General features: G+C 41.5%; 1 protein-coding gene across 1 annotated transcript in view; it reads left to right on the plus strand.

The window, feature by feature from the left end:
• alk (ALK receptor tyrosine kinase) overlaps positions 1-23,990 on the plus strand; it is a 362,245-nt gene that overhangs the window by 237,667 nt on the left and 100,588 nt on the right. The window contains exon 6 of the mRNA XM_061697428.1: positions 18,581-18,712. Within this exon, the coding sequence (XP_061553412.1) occupies positions 18,581-18,712 (132 nt within the window). The remainder of the gene's footprint in view (positions 1-18,580; positions 18,713-23,990) is intronic.

Below are 23,990 nucleotides of genomic sequence, written 5' to 3' on the forward strand. Positions count from 1 at the left end.
ACCAAATGCAAAGTAAGAGACTCAACCTGTTTTTTTCTTCATGTATTGCTTTTGAATGCTTCAGTAATATGCATGTAGACTGAATGCATTTCACATCTGCTGGGTGACTGAGTTCTCAGATCAGCTCAAAGATGCCAAACTGAAAATTATGTGGGGATTTTTTTTTCTTCATTACACCACATTCTGGAATGAAATGTGAATACTGTTTGAGATTGAAATAATAGTCCTCTCTGTTGACTTTGAACAGTCCTCAAATTGAATTAATACGATGGTTTCCATTTCCTGTGCAGGCCCACAGCAACATTTGCTTTATCATTTCAAGTGAGCTTTACCGATGAAATATGGATGAAACTCCTTGTTTCTCCCATTTTTTCCAATTCATCAAACATTTAATAGATGCCCAAAAAGGTGCAAGCTATTATACCAAACTGAATCTGTTGAACTGATACTTTTCATGTGTCCATGTAGTAAACATATCCATATATAGTTTTATACAGATGCATGCGAAAATTTGTATGATTTTCCTAGTGAAGGCCGTTCTTTCCAAGATTGCTTATCTCTACTTTAAAACCTCTGCAACTTGTTTACCAGCTCAAAACTGAATTGAAAAATTGAATAATTGAGTAAGGGTTGACCAAAATTAATGTTCAACAATTAGCTGCTCCACAGCACGGAGGGAATTCACGTTATGTGACTAACACAACTTCCTGGGAAAAAACTAAACTGAAATTTGTTCCAATGAAGTTGGGACGTTGTGTTAAACATAAATAAAAACAGAATACAATGACTTGCAAATCATGTTCAACGTATATTTAATTGAATACACTACAAATACAAGATATTTAATGTTCAAACTGATAAACGTTATTGTTTTTAGCAAATAATCATTAACTTAGAATTTTATGGCTGCAACACGTTCCAAAAAAGCTGGGACAGGTGGCAAAAAAAACTGAGAAAGTTGAGGAATGCTCATCAAACATCTGTTTGGAACATCCCACAGGTGAACAGGCTAATTGGGAACAGGTGGGTGCCATGATTGGGTATAAAAGGAGCTTCCCTGAATTGCTTAGTCATTCACAAGCAAAGATGGGGCGAGGTTCACCTCTTTGTGAACAAGTGCGTGAGAAAATAGTCAAGCAGTTTAAGGACAATGTTCCTCAATGTACAATTGCAAGGAATTTAGTGATTTCATCATCGACGGTCCATAATATCATCAAAAGGTTCAGAGAATCTGGAGAAATCACTGCATGAATGCAGCAACGCCAAAAACCAACCTTGAATGCCCGTGACCTTCGATCCCTCAGGCAGCACTGCATCAAAAGCTGACATCAATGTGTCAAGGATATCACCACATGGGCTCAGGAACACTTCAGAAAACCAATGTCAGTAAATACAATTCAGCGCTACATCTGTAAGTGCAACTTGAAACTCTACTATGCCAAGCAAAAGCCATTTATCAACAACACCCAGAAACGCCGCCGGTTTCTCTGGGCCCGAGCTCATCTAAGATGGACTCATGCAGAGTGGAAAAGTGTTATGTGGTCTGACGAGTCCACATTTCAAATTGTTTTTGGAAATTGTGGACGTCGTGTCCTCCGGGCCAAAGAGGAAAAGAACCATCCGGACTGTTATGGACGCAAAGTTCAAAAGCCAGCATCTGTGATGGTATGGGGCTGTGTTAGTGCCAATGGCATGAGTAACTTACACATCTGTGAAGGCACCATTAATGCTCAAAGGTACATATGCTGCCATCCAAGCAACGTCTTTTTCATGGACGCCCCTGCTTATTTCAGCAAGACAATGTCAAACCACTTTCTGCACATGTTACAACAGCGTGGCTTCGTAGTAAAAGAGTGCGGCTACGAGACTGGCCTGCCTGCAGTCCAGACCTGTCTCCCAGTGAAAATGTGTGGCGCATTGTGAAGCGTAAAATACGACAACGTAGACCCCGGACTGTTCAAGCAAGAATGGGAAAGAATTCCACCTACAGAGCTTCAACAATTAGTGTCCTCAGTTCCAAAACATTTATTGAATGTTGTTAAAAGAAAAGGTGATGTAACACAGTGATAAACATAACCCTGTCCCAGCTTTTTTGGAACGTGTTGCAGCCATAAAATTATTGAAATGATTATTTGCTAAAAACAATAAAGTTTATCAGTTTGAACATTAAATATATTGTCTTTGTAGTGTATTCAATTAAATATAGGTTGAACATGATTTGCAAATCATTGTATTCTGTTTTTATTTATGTTTAACACAACATCCTAAGGTGGCACGGTGGGCGACTGGTTAGAGCATCTGCCTCACAGTTCTGAGGACCGGAGTTCAATCCCCGGCCTCGCCTGTGTGGAGTTTACATGTTCTCCCCGTGCCTGCGTGGGTTTTCTACGGGCACTCTAGTTTCCTCCCACATCCCAAAAAACATGCATGGTAGGTTAATTGACAACTCTAAATTGCCCGTAGGTGTGAATGTGAGTGCGAATGGTTGTTTGTTTGTATGTGCCCTGCTGGCACGTCAACTTTGGGGGTGCGTTATATTCATGGGTGCGCATTATACACGAGAAATTACAGTACCTCATTTCAGGCCTCTTGGCAGAAAAACGTCTGCAGATCATGAATGCGTGGATGATTTTAATTAATATTTCACGTTTACTGGGAAGCCACTGATGGTGTAGTGGTACACTCGCCTGACTTTGGTGGGGGCAGCGTGGGATCAGTTCCCACTCAGTGACGGAGTGAATGTGAGTGCGAATGGTTGTCCGTGTCTATATGTGCCCTGCGACTGACTGGCGACCAGTTCAGGGTGTAGTCCGCCTTTCACCCGAAGTCAGCTGGGATAGGCTCCAGCGACCCTAACCAGGATAAGCGGTGTTGACAATGGATGGATGGATGGATGCTTACTGGGGCAACATAGCAACAATATAACATCCCAAATACAAGAGAAAGCTGGTTTAGGAAGATATGTCCCCTTTAATGTCAATTCACATTTCTTCTACTCCATTTTTTTCTCAGCCTTTCTCAGATGTCAAAATATATCTTTGAATTTGATTTTGAAGAAATTCGCTGGGAGTGCAAAGATACTGGCTTGTGTCACCTTCACAACCCATAAAAAAAGCAATATTGAATTGAGCCCTCCGTCGTTTGTTAGCTTGAGCTTTTTAATTGCCACTCAACTGAACAAAACCATAGACACTGGACGACAAAGACTCTCCATAACGTATCTCCTCCCCGACATACAAAAATATTAGAACAGTTAAGATGTATCACTCACAGTATACATACATCCTTGACACTAATTACTACATTCCTATTTGCTGGGGCTTTGGCGCCATCTTGTGTCATCTTTGGGTGTTAAAGAGCGCAAAAATGTATATGGGTGGGTTTTTCAGCGTGTTCATGTTTGGTTCACAGAATTAAACAAAATATGTATAGGGTGCCTTTTTTATCCTTGCTAGGGAAGAGACAGAAAGGCCTCCGATATACATGCAAAACATTGACTGTGAACGTATTTTATACACAACTGAATGTACTTATCCTCTTTAGATAAGTCTTTCTGACACAGATGGAAGCAGGTGTTGTTGCTCATGCAAATCCACACGTGGATCAACAGTGTCTAATTGTTCACAGCTCAGGGTTTACTATGTTCCTTTTGTCAGGCAGCATTAGGGAAACAGCTATAGAGAGAAACAGTGTGCAGAAGTGTTGTACTCTCTTAAGGCACCACCTGCTTCTCTAACACAACACCCTCTATGCACCTCCCACTACAAAATCAAAGCCTTAATCTCTCTCGGCAAACTCACCGTGTGGCCTTAGCACATTTCGCAGATTTCACGGCCACCTCCATTTTTACCCTCCAGCACCTGTCACAAAGCTGGGCCTCAAATTACCTTCCATTCTAACTTGCACAGAATTTGAAGCAATGACAGACAATTAAGGCTCTCAGACACAATCTTTTGTTTGATTTAGTTGTTCCAGGCTTTTGCACTCAAAATTAGCTATTCAGTGCTATTAATGACCTGTATGTAAACAATTGGGATGGATTGCACAAGCCTTAGTCAAACTTTGTTTAAACTGTCCATCCATCCATTTACTGTACCGCTTATCCACACTAGTGTCGCGGGGGTGCTGGAGCCTATCCCAGCTATCTTCGGGAGAGAGGCGGGGTACACCCTGAACTGGTCACCAGCCAATTGCAGGGCATCCATCCATCCATTTTCTGAGCCGCTTCTCCTCACTAGGGTCGCTGGAGCCTATCCCAGCTGTCATCGGGCAGGAGGCGGGGTACACCCTGAACTGGTTGCCAGCCAATCGCAGGGCACATAAAAACAAGCAACCATTCGCACTCACAGTCACACCTACGCGCAATTTAGAGTCTCCAATTAATGCATGTTTTTGAGATGTGGGAGGAAACCGGAGTGCCCGGAGAAAACACACGCAGGCACGGGGAGAACATGCAAACTCCACACAGGCAGGGCCAGGGATTGAACCGGGTCTTCAGAACTGTGAGGCTGACGCTCTAACCAGTCGTCCACCGTGCCGCCTAATTCCAGGGCACAGATAAACAAACAACCATTCGCACTCACATTCATACCTACGGGCAATTTAGAGTCTTCAATCAACCTACCACGCATGTTTTTGGGATGTGGGAGGAAACCTGCCCACACAGCCACGGGGAGAACATGCAAACTCCACACAGGCGGGGCCGGGATTTGAACCCTGGTCCTCAGAACTGTGAGGCAGATCTACTAACCAGTTGGTCACCGTGCCGCCAGTCATAATTATAGTTATTCAAAATGTCCAGGGTTTTTATCGGAGGAGCACTTATGTTGTCAACTAAAAACAGAAAATGTTTGGCGAGTAAAAATGGATCTCAAGTGGAGATTTTTGTGCATTTAAACAATGAAAAATGCTAGTCTACAAAACATAGGTCTCATGCATGCCTAAGTATGTCACGTTCAAAACAATAATGGCAGAACATTACTTCCATAAAACAAAGTCTCAATGCAAATATTCTCCAAGTAAATTAAAAACAAGTTTTCCGAAGACTGCGACAACAAGCAGTTAATGCATGTAGTACTTTCATTTGTTCCTCCAACTGTGTTTGAATTGAGCAATTTTGCCATTTGTGTGTGAAACCTTTCAAAAATGCACGTTCAATGTGCAATTCTCAGTTTGCCCTGATTGCTCAAGCTAGTGAAGTGAAAGGATATATCGTCAATACAGGATGATTGAATGCTGCTATAGTTGGACTTCTGTCTCCATACCCCTCCACTTTAATGAACTCATCAGTCACGGGACCAACAGACAATCCAATTTTGTTGCCTCTAAAGTACGTTGCCTGGTATTATGTCTCTGGAGTGTACCCTCCTGACAGGAAGTTAGGATACTGCCATCAGCTAGTTCTTCACCCTGATCAGGGTGGTATAGAAAAAAAACCTTTCAATGACCCTCTTACCCAGTTTGTGTTTCTCATCCTGGAAGGAAACAGACGCTACCTGGATGACTGACAAGCTCATTACTCGATTATGTGATTTGACTCTATGCCTCGACTTTGTCTTATCACCGTAGTAAGAAGAAAGTCAGACTTGGCTCACTACCATAATACAGTTTGCTCACTGAAGAGCATATTTTTTGTGTGTGCTCATGTATTACCCGGCAACCTGTCACTATTCATTTTTCCAATTGGACATGTAGCGCAGGACAAGGAAGCATTGGGAATTTGAACTAGTGACCTTCCCTTCCCTGGCGCATTTCCTTAACCATTACACCATACTGCTGCAGGCCCTTAATGGAGCGTTACGGCAAGTCTGTACTTTGCGATTAGGTACACAGTAGCATGAGGGTGTCCCTAGGCCCATCAATCTCACACGGCCCCGCAGAGGCAACGGGGCAAATTGGTCTGTGGAAACTGGTGGAGTGCACAGAGCAGGACATTTGGATGGATGGTTGAGGGTGCTCTGTAGGAAAATGCTATTCTGTGTCAGGTTCTGAGGTTTCCCTTTTAATATCCTCTGAATACTCAGCATCAGTTTGTAATTGAGTTTTCAATTTTGCTTTTGTAAATCCCAGACACAAAGTACACACTGACAGAAACCTTAATGTCTATGCATGTCTATAAACTGAAGGATGGTATGTATTGAGGTTGAGACAGTGATAAGCGGATGCTAACTGTTTTCCTCAATCCCCTTTGGTCATGTATTGATTTTTTTTTCAGCTGTGACGCTGCTCAAGACATTATAGATACGCAAGAGCTCTATCTAAACACGATTTAAAAAGTATTGAATGTGCTAGAGGAAGAGCATTATTTCATTCATGCAAGATGAAAATGAAAACAATCCAAGGACTGTAGGGCAAAGAGAGGGTCCATCAATACTCAAAACTTTCCCATCAATACTTTTAAACAAATTAAAGCGTCTCTGTATGTATTGTAGTTAGGTCCACCGGTATTTGAACAGTGACAGTGTTGTTGTTGTCATCAGCAATATAATGTACATACTGTATTTAGTAACACAACAGTTGGCATGTAATTGATTTATAAACTATCATCTTAAATTTAATAGGTTTCACAGAAATGGGTAGTCACTAATTACAGCCATTTTATATTGAATATCTCAATGGACAATTGATATAACATTATTGCCAGAATTTTTATTACTTGACGATGATTTTAATATAGGACGAAAATCAGTCAATGGACATCACCTTATTCAGAGCCTCCTCCCAAGCTTTCACATGCTGCTCTTTGTGGATCTTACTGTTAGCTGATGAGGCAAAGGCAGAAGCAGAGGCAGAGAGAGAGAGAGAGAGAGAGAGAGAGAGAGAGAGAGAGAGAAGAAGAGAGAAAGAAGAGAGAGAGAGATACCAATACTCCAGCTTCGAATGCGCCTCTTTTGGATAAGATGATCACCAGCGGTGGGTAGAGTAGCCAAATTTTGTACTCAAGTAAGAGTACTGTTACTTTAGAATAATATGACGCAAGTAAAAGTAAAAAGCAGTCATCCAAATATTTACTTGAGTAAGACTAAGAAAGTACTCAATGAAAAAACTAATCAAGAGTAAGTTGTCAGTAACTTCGGATTTTTTTTTTTAAATCAGAGCATGAACATAAAATAATAATAAAAAAAAATAATAATAATAATATATGGGAGTCGACATAAACCTGCCACCATTTCAATTTTCAACTGCCCAAAAACCAACAACACATCCATTGGGCCCTACAGAAATTTATTTATTATATATATGAATTATTTACTTTATTCACTTAAATGACTTAGTGAAGAAGCTGTTTGCTGACCAGACTTAGTGATTGTGTGTGTGTGCCCACGCGACACCATAAGACAGGCCTAATGTTGCCATATCCACTGACAAAACAACAATAGAAACATATGCAACTTACCGCAAGGTGTTTTCTCAAGTTAAAAGTGGGCTGAAATATCCAAATTTGGCCAGTGACAAAACTACGCTGCATGTTAAAGCAGTTGTTTTTATGAGTTCGTAAAGTAAACACACTTGCAAGGCTGTTTCCCCCCCCCCCCCAAAATAAGTCATTTTTATTTGCTAGTGAAGACTATGTGCGCGGTCGTGTGACTGCCTTGTGTTGTCTGATTGGTGAACTGAAGTCAAATGACATTTGTGACTACGAATTTGGATTCTATCGTTCTGTTTTTTTTAAAAAAACATTTTTATCATAATAAAAATAATAATAATAATGGAAGAGGTCAATCAGATCTTGTAGGCAGGGGCAAAAGCATTATTAAGGAACAGTCTTTGATGGAGACATAAGCACCTAAAGTCTAATTTTGTTCAGAGAAGGTAATGTCTCTGATAAAATCTGTTACTGACATGATTGTATTCCATGGGGAAAAAAAAACACTACACTACAGTGTTCCCCCATTTTCACAGTGCACATTCGCCGTTGCACTTTTCAACTGCTTACTTGAACACCAGGGGAACAGTAAAACACAAACACAATGAGCATACTCACAAGGGAGCTGCTGCTGTTCACAGCTTACATACAGACACTCACCCGCAGACTCATCGATTTCACACGCCACCCCACCACGCTCCACCTCTTAAAGGCACAAATCTAACACACAGACACTACAAAACATACAGTATTTTCAATATATTTAATGCATATTGTGTTCAAATACATATGTTTAAAAGGGAAGTTGACAAATTATTCCATAAAATTTTTATTCAATGAATGCAATTGACTAGTTGGCACATACCACTGTAATGTATTCTTGTCCACCCCGAAAATTGGGATTTAGTTCCCCAGCTCTGTACAGTGCTTAAATATTACAGTGCCCTCTGCGTGCCCAATGTTACCGGGAGTAATTTCACGTGCAGGGAAAACTAATACGATTTTTTTGTCACCTTTAATAATATTATCATCATTTCGCAATAAAGGCCTTCTGATTTATCATTCAACTAGAGGTTTAACTTAAATGTAAGATTGCTCCTTGCCTGGTCCCCTGTGTGCTGTAGGCTCTCCCGCTAGGAGCATGACAGATAGTAATCGTGATTGGACAGAGCTGGGCCCAATCGAGCACAGCTCTTTGCAGTTAATTGAATTCATGACCAAACACCTCTTGACCTGTCAGCTGTCCAGCAGGAAACTTTGCAGAATCCATCTTTTGCATCCCAGATACTGTAAATCTCCATGAATCTCATATCTTGTCTTCAGTCCTCTCCTGCTAGGACTTATTTTCTCCCCCCATAAAACAAGGCTGTACTTCATAACAACATACAGGAGATTACAATTTTGAATTTAGACTCACTGAGTCTGCAAAGCTTTTCTTCTATTATCAGTGGCCACAAAACACTAGTAGCTCCTTCTTGACATGGACTATATACATAATTTCCTGCAGAAGTGTCACCTCCATCCATTTTCTTACGCTTATCCAAAGTCGGGTCGCGGGGGCAGTAGCTTTACCAGGGAAGCCCAAACTTCCCTCTCCCCAGCCACTTCATCCATCTCTTCTATATATATATATATATATATATATATATATATATCAGCAGGATTCAAACCGTGACCCTACATTTTCAGTCTTGAGTCCTGAAATACTAATGCATCAAATAGATACAGGAAATAGAACTTTCCATGGATTTAATTGAATTACCATTCTATGAAATCTGGTTGACTCTAGTCTAAAATAAAAAGTAAAATCGCAACATTCAACTCCAGTATGTATATTTTAAAGCCCCTCAAATTCAAGTATCAATTAGTAATGGTAACCTTTTACTTCCCCCTGACATTTACTCAGAAGCGAAAATCCAATTGTCAGACCTTTACCTTGACTATCTTTTTCAATTATTTTCTGTAACAGAAACTCGCACAATAATGCCATGATTTGAGCTCGGAAAACATAATGGCACATTTAACATAGTTTCTATTAAACCTTGCAAAGCCACAAGATGACACTAAAAAGATCCTGGATTGATTCTACCCAAACTTTAATATATTTGTATATGTAGAGTTTCAGTTTTGATGCTGGAGTTCTTCTGAACATCAATGCTGCTGTTATTGTCTTGTGAATTTGTTTTCTTTGTTTTCACCACGTCTTTCAATCTCACTGAAATTGAATCTCTCAATAACACATTGCTTTAAGTGTTTAAGATACTGAAACTTTAAGATTGATTTACTATAGTTACACACAGCTAAAATGTGCCCTGTCTCCATAGGAATTATTGTGAATTATTAGAACCTGTTGCTGGAAGAATTTACTTGGGTTTCATATTAATAGTATTCTCGAATAACAAGTCAGTCACTCAGTTACTCTTATTCATCTTATGAAAATAATGTACCTTAGCCCTGAATGAATTTCCCACATAATGACGTTTCTTTTTAAAATGCCTTCATGCCTCAAACCACGTAAGGAGATGGTTTAAAAATCCGATTTAGATCTGATTTATGCATATTTGTCTTCAGTGTGGATGCTCTGGTCTCTTAAATCTGATATTAGAGCAGCATTTGCTTTCTTGTACACTGATGTTGTGGAAACGGAGAGCAGAGGCACAGCCTTACATTACACACCCTGATTAACAACAACTTTGATGACACAATTTGTGACTTAGTACCTCTCATTTCATGTTGAAAATAGATTTGAGTGCATCTCAAAACACGACTGTTTCTTTCACTCCAATTGTGGCCACACCACGCACGTCATGAATGAGTTTACCACTGCAACTTCATAACAAAAATGTGTGTATAGCCTTGGCCAGAAATGTGTCATATTCAACAATGTATATGAAATAGTTGAATTTGGTTGCGCATTCATATAATCGAAGACTGTGCTCAGTCATGCAGAGCAAGTTTGAGCATGCATTCGTGCATGCGTTCCTGTGCGCAAGGAGGAGAAAGCTGACAAGCTGCACGAGGCGTATGCTGTAGCCAAGGTTATTACATTACAATATATTTTACAGTAAATACAAGTTAAGACTTCATTGTCATCTTTTTTACAGTTGTAACATTTTGATATTTTTTCACTGGACATACTTTTCTCTTTCGTTGATGGCTTTGCCATTCTAAGTACTGATGTCTGCATTGTCACCATAGCAACTCACGCAGACAGGTCAGTAGGCCTATGTAGAGTATAATGTGGTTACTTGCAAATGACAATACAGTCGAGCATAAGGATCTGATTTAATAAAAAAAAAAAAGAATCCTATTTTCCTACAATTTGAACAGAGTCTTTTTGTTGTACATCTAGCTGTACCCGACCAGAAGCTTTGGTGTCCTCAGTTCACCTCTCCAAGTCATCTCAAACATCATTCACCTCACAATGCCAAACCAATCCCATGAGCACATGGCTAACAACACCCTCTAACTCCAACAGACAATTCATCCCTGATTAACCTGCTTGTTTCCCAATCTGAAAACTGTGATTTAAGAACTGTGATAGGTCACGATTCTAGCAGCCAGGTCTAGCCAAATTTACCAACTCAGAAAGCTCAAAGCTTAGTGACATAGCCACTTTTGGGTGTTTATCCAACTGTCACTGAGCTAATAGAAATAGATGGATTTACATGCCTCCCCCTCAGCTTTGAGGACAGCTTTTTTTCTTCTAGTGGTGAATTATCAGTGTTTGCATTAAACTGAGAAGAAGCCTAATGGATGCATAATGCACGTCTTGAATCAGAATCATCTTTATTTGCCAAGTATGTCCAAAACACACAAGGAATTTGTCTCCGGTAGTTGGAGCCGCTCTAGTACAACAGACAGTCAATTTACAGAACACTTTGGGGACATAAAGACATTGACAAAAAACAATTGTGCAAAAAGATGCAGAGTCCTCTAATGAATGCATATCGCTAGACTGCATCCAGACTCACCAAGATGGCGCCGACCAGTGTGGTCGCCTCGATTACGCGCTCTCTAGTATTGTTTTTGTTTTTGTGTTTTTCGTTCGTCTTTGGAGACATTACACAACTCACTTACACAAGGGGAGACTTGCTAACCATCAAGGAGGCTACTCCAGACTTTCTTTCACCAACTTTCGCAAATCCGCTCAGTTTTTCCCCCGAGTTACTCACCGGAGCGGCGTCGGCGGTTTCCGGCGCATGGAATCGCGAATGTACGCTCCCTACCCAACAAAATGGACGAGCTTCATCTTCTGATAAAGACCAGTAAAGACTTTGGACGTTCCACCGTTATTTGCTTTACGGAGACTTTGCCTTGTGAGGCTGTACCCGATGGCGCCGTCATGCTTCCAGGTTTTCATCTTCACCGAGCAGATAGTATCACGAAGTTATCGGGGAACACAAAAGGCGGCGGGATATGCTTTTATATCAACAAAAAATGGTGTACGGATGTCACGGAGCTCAGCACACACTGCAGCCCGCATTTGGAGTCGCTGTTTTTGAACTGTAAGCCATTCTACTCGCCGCGAGAGTTTGCATCATTCATCCTCGCTGGAGCGTACATCCCGCCTCAAGCTAACACGAACGCCGCACTGCTAACACTCGCTGAACAAGTCAACGAAATTGAATAAAAACACCCAGACTCACCCCTCATTATTCTCGGGACTAAGCTAAACTCAACCACAAACTCCCTAAATACAAGCAGCACAACGACTGTCCTACCAGGGAAACTAAAATTTTAGACCACTGCTATACTACGCTAAAAAACACATACCGTGCTATACCTCGTGCAGCCCTGAGCTCATCTGATCACTGTTTAATTCACTTAATACCGACTTACAGGCAAGAACTTAAATGCGCGAAGCCTACAGTGAAAACAGTGAAAAAGTAGACCAATGAAGCAAAGATGGAACTTCAAAGCTGTTTAGACTGCACAGACTGGAGTGTCTTTGAAAATTCAGCTGGCAGCCTGGATGAATATACGGACACTGTCACATCCTATATCAGTTTCTGTAAAGATGTGTGTGTACCAACAAAGTCATTTCGCACTTTCAACAACAACAAGCCGTGGTTCACTGCCAAACTTAAGCAGCTTAGCCAAGCTAAGGAGGACGCATATCAGAGCGGGGACAGGGCCGTGTATAATCACGCTAGAAACCTGCTGAGTAAAGAAATTAACATTGCAAAGAGGAACTATACAGCAAAGTTGGAAAAACAGTTTAGCACTAACGACTCTAAATCAGTCTGGCATGCATTCCAATCGCTGACTAATTACAAGCGACGATCCCCCCAAGCTGAGAACAATAGCACACTAGCCAACGACTTGAATACCTTCTACTGCAGATTTGAAAAGGACACTTTCACAACCCACACCCATCCGGCCGCACCCCCGACCACAATCCCACCTCTGACTTCTGCGTTTACCATCCACCAACAGGATGTGAGACGCATCTTCAAACAACAAAAGGTTATCAAAGCGACAGGCCCAGACCATGTGTCCCCATCCTGTCCTCAAAGTTTGCGTGGACCAGCTCGCACCAGTCTTCACTCAAATCTTCAATAAATCTCTGGAACTGTGCGAAGTACCATCCTGTTTCAAACGCTCCACCATCATTCCAGTCCCCAAGAAACCTGCAATCTCGGATCTAAATGACTACAGGTCCGGTTCAGTTGAAAAACCGATTTGACATCAGACATTCAAATTTGCAGAAATACAATCACTAGTAGCGCTGTTGTGATGGTGAACACTGGGAGCGTTCATGCAAAGTTCTTACAAGATCATACAGCATTCAAATCCGGTGAAGATTGTGATTAGTTCCTCTGCAGTTGCATTAGCTCTCCACCGCCTGTGGGTGTCGCTTGTGCTCCATCCATTGTCCCAGACAAAAGGAACAAATGGCCCTTTTGAACTTTTATCTTGGAATGCGGGACCAGCAGAATTATAAGCTTTTTGGGTCGGTATCTTGAGCTCTGCACACTCAGGGGGTCTCCTGATGACTGGGAGTCCAAGTTTCTGGGGTGGCTGCTATTTGATTTAAAGTCCGGGTGAGGAGTCAGGATTCCTAGTCTCCGCTATGATGAGCTCCTTTGGACTGGCTGGTAATTCATTTAGCGTTTGTGTGAGATAAACCAGGCATCCCCATGGCCTTCTGTCTCGGCGGGGGAGGGGAGACAGAGAATGCAGTCCCAGTCCGAGGTTGGGGGTCACGGTGCCATCTGGTGAGAGCATGTCTGTTACAATGGTATAATAGTAGTGCAATTGTTTACATCTGGGTATTGCAAAGATTTTTGATCAGACAATATTGCACAGATCTTGTTCATTATATTGCACATGAGTAAAAGGGGATGTAGTTATTAGTTTTTACTGTGAGGTGTTTGGTCAGATTTTTTTTTGCAGGAAACATTTCCATGGATTAACTTTTTACACTACCTTCAACTTTGGTAACTGGGCCTACATTCAAAGTGGTAAATGCAAAATATCCGAAATTTTACCAGAAAAACTTAATTCTAGAACTTTTGCTGCATTCAATCAAGTGCAAACCTTTGGCGAGGCTACACTGTAAAGGTAACTTTGCTTTTTTGTCATACAGTATCAACAAAGTGCAACTTCAATCATTGGAAAAAAAAAGTCAGAGATTGACCATCGTGCTGTGAGATAGCAATAAGTACTAACTACTCTTTCACAACCCCCCCACTGTTCACAAATGTAGAAAATAAGTTTTTATTTACATAAGCTTGTCAGCACCTGACCTACTAGAACGACTTCCTTGTTGGCCCCTCCACCAGCTCTCTGACACATTTGTAAGTTGTTTTTTAAAAATCCTAGTTAATAAAACAACCAACCATCAAAACATAGCCTCTCCCCTTGAGCGATTTCACTGCCCGTCTAATCAGCTCAGAAGTAACAACTGGCACAGGATTACCCCTCAGCAAACTAGAAGCAAACATTATTTGACTTTCAGCTCTCTCTTTGGCTTGCATAGAAAACAAATGTGCATAACAGATCAAAGCCATTCTTCAGCAAGCCAACACGTGACTCAGTGATAAAAATCAGTTCTTATGAATCAAGATAATCATAAGCAGAACCCTTTTTCACTTTTTTTGTTTTGTTTCTTTACTGTAATCAGCTTCTGAGGATTGGGATCGTGGTGTCCACAGTCTGGGAATATCAGCAATATCATCACTCTGATTTGCATAGATATGTAAATGTTACTGCGGTACTACTGCGTTGTTCAAAATCATGATATCAAACCAATGTGTGTGCATATTTGTGTGTGTGTGTGTGTGTGTGTGTTTTGGGGGCAAAAGAGAAAGAGCTTAAATATTGCTACCTGCAAGAGTATTTGGGTCATAGTTTTTGTGTTGTGGTTGTTGTTATAGTGATGAATACTGCACTCAAAGTCAGATGCTAATGCAGACCTGGGCAATTTATTTATCTTACGGTAGCCTTAGGATGTCACATGCTTTGCAGCCAGGACATAAATTAGCCCCTGTCACTGACTGATGTAGCTCTGCAGTGTAACTGTAGATTTTCCCCTTTTTCTAAGTTATGTTTACCTGAGCAGCTGATTGGTGTTTTGTGTTTGACATGAATTGTAAATCTGACAAAGAAAAGAAAATGCATAGAATGTATGTGTGTATATATATGTATATATATATATATATACATATATATAGTTTGCAGTCGAATCGGCTGTTAGGACTCTGTGCTAACTCTGCGAAGGCTCCCGCAGCGTGACTCGAACATTGCCCCGTGAGCTTAGGAGGAAGAGATGGGGATGTCATGCTGGGACACAGTCGAGCAAGGAGACAAGTTCAAGCTGTCCTTGCATCTATTATCACCAAGATCTTTAGATCCATCCCATGGACGAGCTAGCGCTAACCATAGGGTCTTCTGGGATGCAAGCCTGCTGCTGTTTATGGGGTTTTGGATGGCAGCGCTGACATCGGACTCGATCGTTTGTGAGGCACTGCGAGAACTTCTCTTGCCTCTGCACTCTGTGCAGGTCCATGTACAGCGGCTGAAATAAGTATACAACACCACCATTTTTCTCAGTAAACATATTTCCAAAGGTTCTATTGACATGAAATTTTCACCAGATGTTGGGAACAACCCAATTAATCCATGCATACAATGAAAGTACAGCAAAAAAGATCAGAAATTAAGTTGTGTGTAATAATGTGAAATGACAAAGGGAAATAGTTGTAGCGGACACGCCATGAAAAGATGACACCCAATACCCCAGTCGCCGGCGAGATTCAACTTCGCATACAGACGGTAAGTGAATCACAAGCCCGGATCATCAAAAGCAAGATACAGACATCTACCTTTGAACGCCGACGCTAAGTGAATTACCAGCATCCGGAGCATCAAAGCTGAGACAAAAGATACCTAGTTTCGCACCAAAATTAATTAGCTTCCACCAACAGCCAGCCCACATACCCTCACCAACAAAGGCGTCACCCGGAAGCTTGACCTGCCTGCCTCAATCGTGTTCAAGGTACGAAAATCTAACATTGCGGTCTACTAAAAGTAAAACTAACACATAATTCTATCGATAATCAAACAGCAATCCAGCCCCTTGCCAGTGGAAATGAATATCAGCTTGTTCAGTCCTAATTGATGGCCTACAAAAAGGTATCATTGCCAAGGTGTGAGTCAAGACACATCTCATGATGAGTAAGAGCAGAGAGCTGTCTCAAGACCATCGCAAACTAATTGTTGCAAAACATAACGACAGGCATTTGTTACAGGCCCATATCTAAGCTTCTGAATGTTCCAGTGAACACGGTTCAGGCCATAATACGTAAGTGGAAGTCCAAGCGTACCACCATAAATTTGCCTCGATCAGGTGATCTTCGCAAGATTTCTGACAGAGGAATGCAAAGAATAATCAGAAGAATTGTCCAAGAGCCAAGGACTACCTGGAAAAAAGACCTGGAATTACCAGGTACTGTTGTCACAAGGACAAAATCACACCAGATCAATGCATGCGACGTGTTTCTCCATACAGGAGGTGTCATAAACCTGTCATTGCAAACAAAGGCTTTTGTACAAAGTATTAAATAAATACCAGTTGGGATGTTCCATACTTTTTCCCTGTGTCATTTCACATTATTACACATAACTTAATTTCTGAGGTTATTTGTTATACTTTCTTTGTATGTATGGATTACTTGGGTTGTTCCCAACATCTGGTGACATTTTCATGTCAATAGCAAATATATTTAGTGAGGAAAATTGTTAAATACTTATTTTTGCCGCTGTATGTTGAGCTGATCTGCTTGAGGACATGCAGTGGGTAGCCTATATTTCTACATTTATTCTTTTCAGGGTCAGGGTGAGCTTGAGGCTATCCAAGCAGAGTTTAAGAAAGAGTCAGATAAGGCAATGCAAGGCAAGTTCATTTGTCGAGCACAATTTGTACACAGTGCTATTCAAAGTGCTTTACAGCTACATAAAATTGTGAGAAGGCAGATAAAACCATTCCATAACAAAAAAAAAAAATCATTAATTAATTAAGTTAAAAGTGAGCCATGCAGATGAAATACATTCTGCTGTCCTATACATTACACAGCTAAATAGCCAGGGTTGAGGCCTCTCTAACATTTTCTGGCAGACTGTTCCATATTTTTGCAGTATAAAACTGAAACGCAACCTCACTGTGTTTAGTCCAGACTCTGGGCACCAGCAGGAGACCACTCCCTGGGGTTCTCAGAGCCTGAGAAGGTTCTGATGGCTCTAACATGTCAGAGATGTACTTTGGCTCTAGACCATGAAAAGACTTGTACTCAAGCAGAGCTGTTTTCAAGTCTATTTTACAAGTGGCAGGAAGCCTGTTGAGAGACCTGAGCACTTATAAACTGAGTTTATATGGACGTATTTCCTGCTTCTAGTTGAGACTCAATCATTCTGTACTGTACTGCAGCTGTCTTTTAGCTTGATAAGAGAGCCCAGTGAGAAGGACGTTTCAGTAGTCTAACTTGCTTGGATTTGTCTCTCTCAGTCAGGTTTAGTCACGATTCCTTTGATTGTGGCAATATCTTTAGATGTTGAAAAGTTGATTGATTTAATGTGGCTAATAAATTCAGGTCTGAGTCCAGCATTACCCCTAGCTTTCTAACTTGATTATTAAATTTTAGAGAAAGTATCTCCACATGATAACACTTTTATCTTTGTTTCTGTGGGCCACGGACAATGATTTCCATTTTGGCTGCTTAGTTGGAGAACATTTTTGCATCCACACACTTATCTGTTTGACGCAGCGACAGAATGAATCTACAGGCCCATGTTCACCTGCTATCAGTGACACGTAGATTTGAATGTAATCTGCAAAGTTCTGGTTGGACACTTTATAGCTGTGTATTAGCTAGCCTAATGAAAGCATGGACAGATTGAAAATAGGTCTCCTAGGATTGACACCAGGGGAACCCCACAAGTCATACCCATTGGTTCTGAGACACAGTTACCATAAACTCTTTACCAGTCAAACACATGGCAAATTTTGTCTTCAATTTAACAAACATACATATTAATAGAATATTGTCGGAAGAAATTCAGGTCTGAGTCCAACATTACCCCTAGCTTTCTAACTTGATTATTACATTTTAGAGAAATTATCTCCACGATAACACTTTATCTTTTTTTCTGTGGGCCACGAACAATGATTTCCATTTTGGCTGCTTAGTTGGAGAACATTTTTGCATCCACACACTTATCTATTCGACGCAGCGACAGAATGAATCTACAGGCCCATGTTCACCTGCTGTCAGTGACACGTAGATTTGAATGTCATCTGCAAAGTTGTGGTTGGTCACTTTATAGCTGTGTATTAGCTGGCCTAATGAAAGCATGGACAGATTGAAAATAGAGGTCCTAGGATTGACACCAGGGGAACCCCACAAGTCATACCCATTGGTTCTGAGACACAGTTACCATAAACTCCTTACCAGTCAAACACATGGAAAATGTTGTCTTCAATTTAACAAACACATATTAATAGAATATTGTAGGAAGTAAGAGTATGATGAGAGAGCTTATTTGACCAAAGAACCTTTGACTGTAAGGCAGACGTGCTAGACACATACTTCACCAAAGATACATTCTTTTGCACTGCACTGTGGCAAAACTTTAGTTCATTATCATCAACACGAATAGTCACCAATATAATAATTATTATTAATGAGTGTTTTTCTTCCATTTGTCTTTCAGCTTCCTCAGCGGGCCCTATCATCACCCTTGAGGGCCGGTACCACTGTCACGCGGGACCCATGATCAAACTGGACAAACTATGCGACTTCAGAACAGACTGTCCACTTGGGGATGATGAGGGCGAGCGATGCCGTGAGTACATTAAGATCTAGTAACAAGAGAGATTATGTATGCTGTTTGACCATCTCAGATTATGACACCCAAAATGAAAAATTGGTCGGCTGCTCTTCAGCTTCATTAACAAACCCAGTAAATACTGCCTCTGAGTAGAACAGTTAAGTGTCAGGGACAATCCTTTCCAACAATGAGGCAAAGAGAAAGGCAGTTGAAACAGTGCAGCTGCATTTGGCAAGCATTCCTCACCCTTGACATATTCCAGGGTTGTTATTTCTATTCATTTGCACCATTATTTTTTCAGTTTTTTTCCAAGCCTTGGTAGAACACTTGCTAGTTCGTTTCAACATTCATTCTTCTCGATGAATTCCCTCTGGCCCTGCTGTGGTTGTAAATCCGGGATGGATGGGGGATTGGGGGGTGGGTTGGATGAGAAGGTATGTTCTGTTTAAGCAATACATGGTGTTCCAAATTATTTGGTATATGATATATTTGTTAATTTTCTTGAATATTCAATATAGATATGATATATAATATTATATAATATTGGCAGAACGGTGGACGACTGGTTAGAGCGTCTGCCTCACAGTTCTGAGGACCGGGGTTCAATCTCCGGCCCCGCCTGTGTGGAGTTTGCATGTTCTCCCCGTGCCTGTGTGGGTTTTCTCCGGGCCCTCCGGTTTCTTCCCACATCCCAAAAACATGCATGGTAGGTTAATTGAAGTCTCTAAATTGCCCGTAGGTGTGAATGTGAGTGCGAATGGTTGTTTGTTTATGTGTGCCCTGTGATTGGTTGGCAACCAGTTCAGGGTGTACCCCGCCTCCTGTCCGAAGAAAGCTGGGATAGGCTCCAGCACGCCCGCGACCCTTGTGAGGAAAATGGATGAATGGATTATATAATATTAATTTTTGATCATCAACAATTATTGAGACCACAACGAAACGTTTTCCATGGTATTTCGACCAAAAAACAATTCTCAATTGATAAGAATTTAGCAATTCCAATGACATTATTGATACGGCTTATTGATCCTGTTTCTAATTGATTCTCTTGTCAATTCTCATTGGGTTAGGGGATGAAATTATACAATACTATGATATCATTGATGTCCTTATCATTCTATGATCTGTTAATACAAAAGCTGTTTCTGCATATCGGAAGTATTCCCTCCCTTTGTGAAATTGAAAGCGTTGAAAGTAGCCCCGCTAAGTAGCACTGCTAACTAACTGGCTGGTACATTGTCTTTTCATGTGAAATATAGCCAAATGTTACAGTGCTTCTGCATTCTGCAAAGTTCAGAACCAAAATACACTTCTCACATGTGACTTTACCATTCACGAGTCCTCCCAGGTGCAATGAACCATTTTACATCTTTGCAAGTTGGTTTTAGGTCGTCTCAGACAGTCTTAATTTGATTAAAGCAACCTTATTATCGAACATTCTAATAAAAATGCATTTTCTCAATAGCTCTCTTTTTTATAATTGACATATTTAATTAAAGGGGAAAAATCTTAAAAACTTTATCAAAGCTCAGGTGTCCCCCAAAGCCTGGGGCTGTGGTACACCATTCTGATCCCCCCTCCCCACTTCGACGCCTGTGGGTAGGGTACACCTTGGACTGGTCCCTAGTCAATCATATACAGTAGATATGATATACATACATACATATCGACATACATATAGACAAACAACTGTTTTTTCAATTATTATCAGTCCAACAATGGGGAAATTAGCATTAATCAGCAGTGATAGTGCTTAAAGGAAGAGTGGTGACATGAAAGAAAAAGAAATAACAAGGAAGAAGGACACATAAACGTAGGTTACCCATTGTATGTGCTCAAGCATATCAACCCAACATACATGAACCTGCACACATCACACAGGGAAGAGAGGTGCACGCAGTGTCTCACAAACGACTGAGTCTGGTGTCAGCACTGCTAACTAACTGGCTGACACAACTCCTCCCTGTTCAACGCTCTGTCCCAACCAGACATAGGCCTGTCATGATAACATTTTTTCTAAGATTACTTATTTTCCCCCAAACTATCATGATAAATTATATTATTTCAATGCCTCTGAAATCATGAAAAATACATCCCACCCTTATTATTATTTAATTATTTTTTTATTTCTTTTTTTGGCTTTTTAATCAGTATTGTTGTTATTAATATTATTGTTGTTATGATTATAATTTTCTCTTTCCTTCTTTACTCTATGCTATGGATCCCCCTGGCTCTGAAATAAAGACTAAAGAGCTGCAAAGACTAGCCTGGTTTATATGGATCCTTCTATTCCGATTAAAATTGGTTTAGAAGCCGAAACCAAATGAAAATGCTCCATTTAAACACCTCAATCGGAATAAACAGGCCGAATACGAATGGAATTTCATTCGGTTTTACAGGGGTGGAATATTGCTTTTGCCAAACCGTTGTAAATGTTCGCCATGCTTCATCTCGACGTAAATGCGCAGACGTCATCGTTTACAAGTTGTACGAGCTTGAATGTGATGGCGATCTTGTTTTTAACTACTTATAAGTAGTTTTTATCAAGCATTTAAAAATAATAAACATATAAATACAATTCCAACTACTGTACTGAATAGATGACCGACCTCCATCTTAATAAATGACGTGACGTTCACGACGAAGTACGCATATCACACGGCTGTTCCAATTAAATGTAGTGCACATCATGTACAGTATACACCCGACTGGAAAAGATCACGTCACATGTAAACAGTTGACCAGATCTTTAATCCGAATGATTTCAATCGGAATGGCAAAAAAGTCTGCATGTAAACCGGGCTACTGTGTGGTTGGTCCACTGAAGTTGAGCCCTTTACCTGTCAATCAAATATACATTGACGTTCACTGTATTCAACTACTGGCTAAATAAGATGTTCCACTGAGGAATGTTCCCGTGTTTATGTTAAATGGGGACTAACACTCACAACAAATCAGAGAGAGACCCTGACGTTTTAAATGACATCGCAGCGGTGGAGCGAGCTGTTTAGCTCCTTAGCTTGCTAGCTCATTAGTTTACGAGCTAGAGAACATAATAAACAGTCAACTTTCCCACGTCTGTAATTTGGGGACTAATACAGACAACAACTCAGAGCGAAGCACTGATGTTTGAAACGACGTCGCCACAGTGGAACAAGCTTTTAGCTCCTTAACTTGCTAGCTCCTTATCAAGCTAGCTTGTTACCTCGCAAGCAAGTTTGTTAGCTCATGGGCTATAGCGAACACAATAAACAGTGAACTTTCCCTTAAGTGACTGCTGTGTGAATCTACGTCCTCCATATGGATCAAGATTGTGGAGTATTGGAGGGAGCCAACAACCACAAGAGTGTACTGGTCTGCCGGGGTTCCATGAGCCCACAAGAGGCTAATGACACAGCCTTCCAACTCTGCCGGCTCACTATGTGATGCGCACGCCGGCTCACCATAACATTGACAATTTATCGAGTCCGGAACAACTATTGTGTCCATTTTATTTATCGAACGGTGGGTCGATATAATAATTATCGTGACAGGCCTATCACTTCCTCCTCAGCCCACAGTGCAATGTCAGGCCACCCTCCAGGAACAGTCATAGTGTTAGCAAGGATCGCTAACAGCTGGGCCCGACTGCAAACAGGAGCCATGGCTCCAAGCCAGGACAAACTGTGCATCTATGCCCAGAGAAGAAGCACACCGAGGCTCAGAAATACAAACAAACAAGGCAAAAAAGTTGAAAAGGATGAGAAAAGCCCATAGTGGGCTAGAGCTGCTGGAGCTGCAGGCTGCCGCTCTCAAATCACTGTGGATCAAAGCGATATTTACACTTGCATTCACACCATTGGGCAATTTGCAGTCTTCACTTAACATGCATGTTTTAGAAAAGTGGTAACAAGCGGGAGTTCCTGGAGAAAACTCACGCAAAGCATCAGGAGAACATCCAATCTCTAAACAGGTGGGCCGAGCTGAGATTCAAACCCAGACACTCACGACTGTGAGGTAGACATCCTAACCGCTATTCCATCATGCAAGAAACAACATATCAACATATCAAACCCAAATATTTTATTTTTATGTAACTAAAACCCTCAATGCATATTAGCATGGAACATGGTGTATACTCAACATGATTGGTTAATAACTAGTAAAAATATGTACCTATGGTTTTTTTTGGAAAACTTCCTGTTTGTTTTCATTTAAGTCATTACCCATCATACTTTCAAATATTTGCTATTACATTACATGAGCATTTGCTTGGTAAAATGTGTTTATGCATTTTATATTTTTAATTAATTTAATTGCTTATATTGCACAAAGTAACCAAGTGGTTTTCATTGTCACAAAAAGGTCCCTTTCTGGGTCATCAAGGTTAACGTCACACCAACAGAACCGCTTCATCTGCGAAAAGCAGAGATGCAATACTGAGGCCACCAAACCAGACCCCCTCTACGCCTCGGCTGTACCTTGAAATTCTGTCCAGAAAAGTAATGAACAGAATCGGTGACAAAGGGCAGCCTTGGCGGAGTCCAACCCTCACCGGAAAAGAGTCTGACTTACATCCGGCAATGCGGACCAAATTCTGACACCGGTCGTACAGGGAGCGAACAGCCCGTATCTGGGGGTTCGGTACCCCATACTCCCAAAGCACCCCCCACAGGACTCCCCGAGGGACACGGTCGAACGCCTTCTCCAACTCCACAAAACACGTTGACTGGTTGGGCGAACTCCCATGAACCCTTGAGGACCCTCCCGACGATATAGAGCTAGTCCACTGTTCCACAGCCAGGACGAAAACCACACTGCTCCTCCTGAATCTGAGATTCGACTTCTCGACAGATCCTCCTCTCCAGCACCCCTGAATAGACCTTACCAGGGAGGCTGAGGAGTGTGATCCCCCTGTAGTTGGAACACACCCTCCGATCCCCATCCTTAAAAAGGGGGACCACCACCCCAGTCTGCCAATTGAGAGGCACTGTCCCCGATGTCCACGCAATGTTGCAGAGGCGTGTCAGCCAGGACAGCCCAACAACATCCAGAGCCTTTAGGAACTGGGGGCAAATCTCCCCCTTGCCTCCGAGGAGCTTTTTAACCACCTCAGTGACCTCAAGCCCAGAGATAGGACAGCCCGCCTCAGAGACCGCAGACTCTGCTTCCTCATGGGAAGGCGTGTCGATGAAATTGAGGAGGTCTTCGAAGTATTCTCCCCACCGACTCAAAACGTCCTGAGTCGAGGTCAGCAGCGCCCCATCCTCACTATACACAGTGTCGATGGTGCACTGCTTCCCCCTCCTGAGAT

Source organism: Phycodurus eques, chromosome 14 (assembly GCF_024500275.1).
Source record: "Phycodurus eques isolate BA_2022a chromosome 14, UOR_Pequ_1.1, whole genome shotgun sequence".
Taxonomy (NCBI): Eukaryota; Metazoa; Chordata; class Actinopteri; order Syngnathiformes; family Syngnathidae; genus Phycodurus; species Phycodurus eques.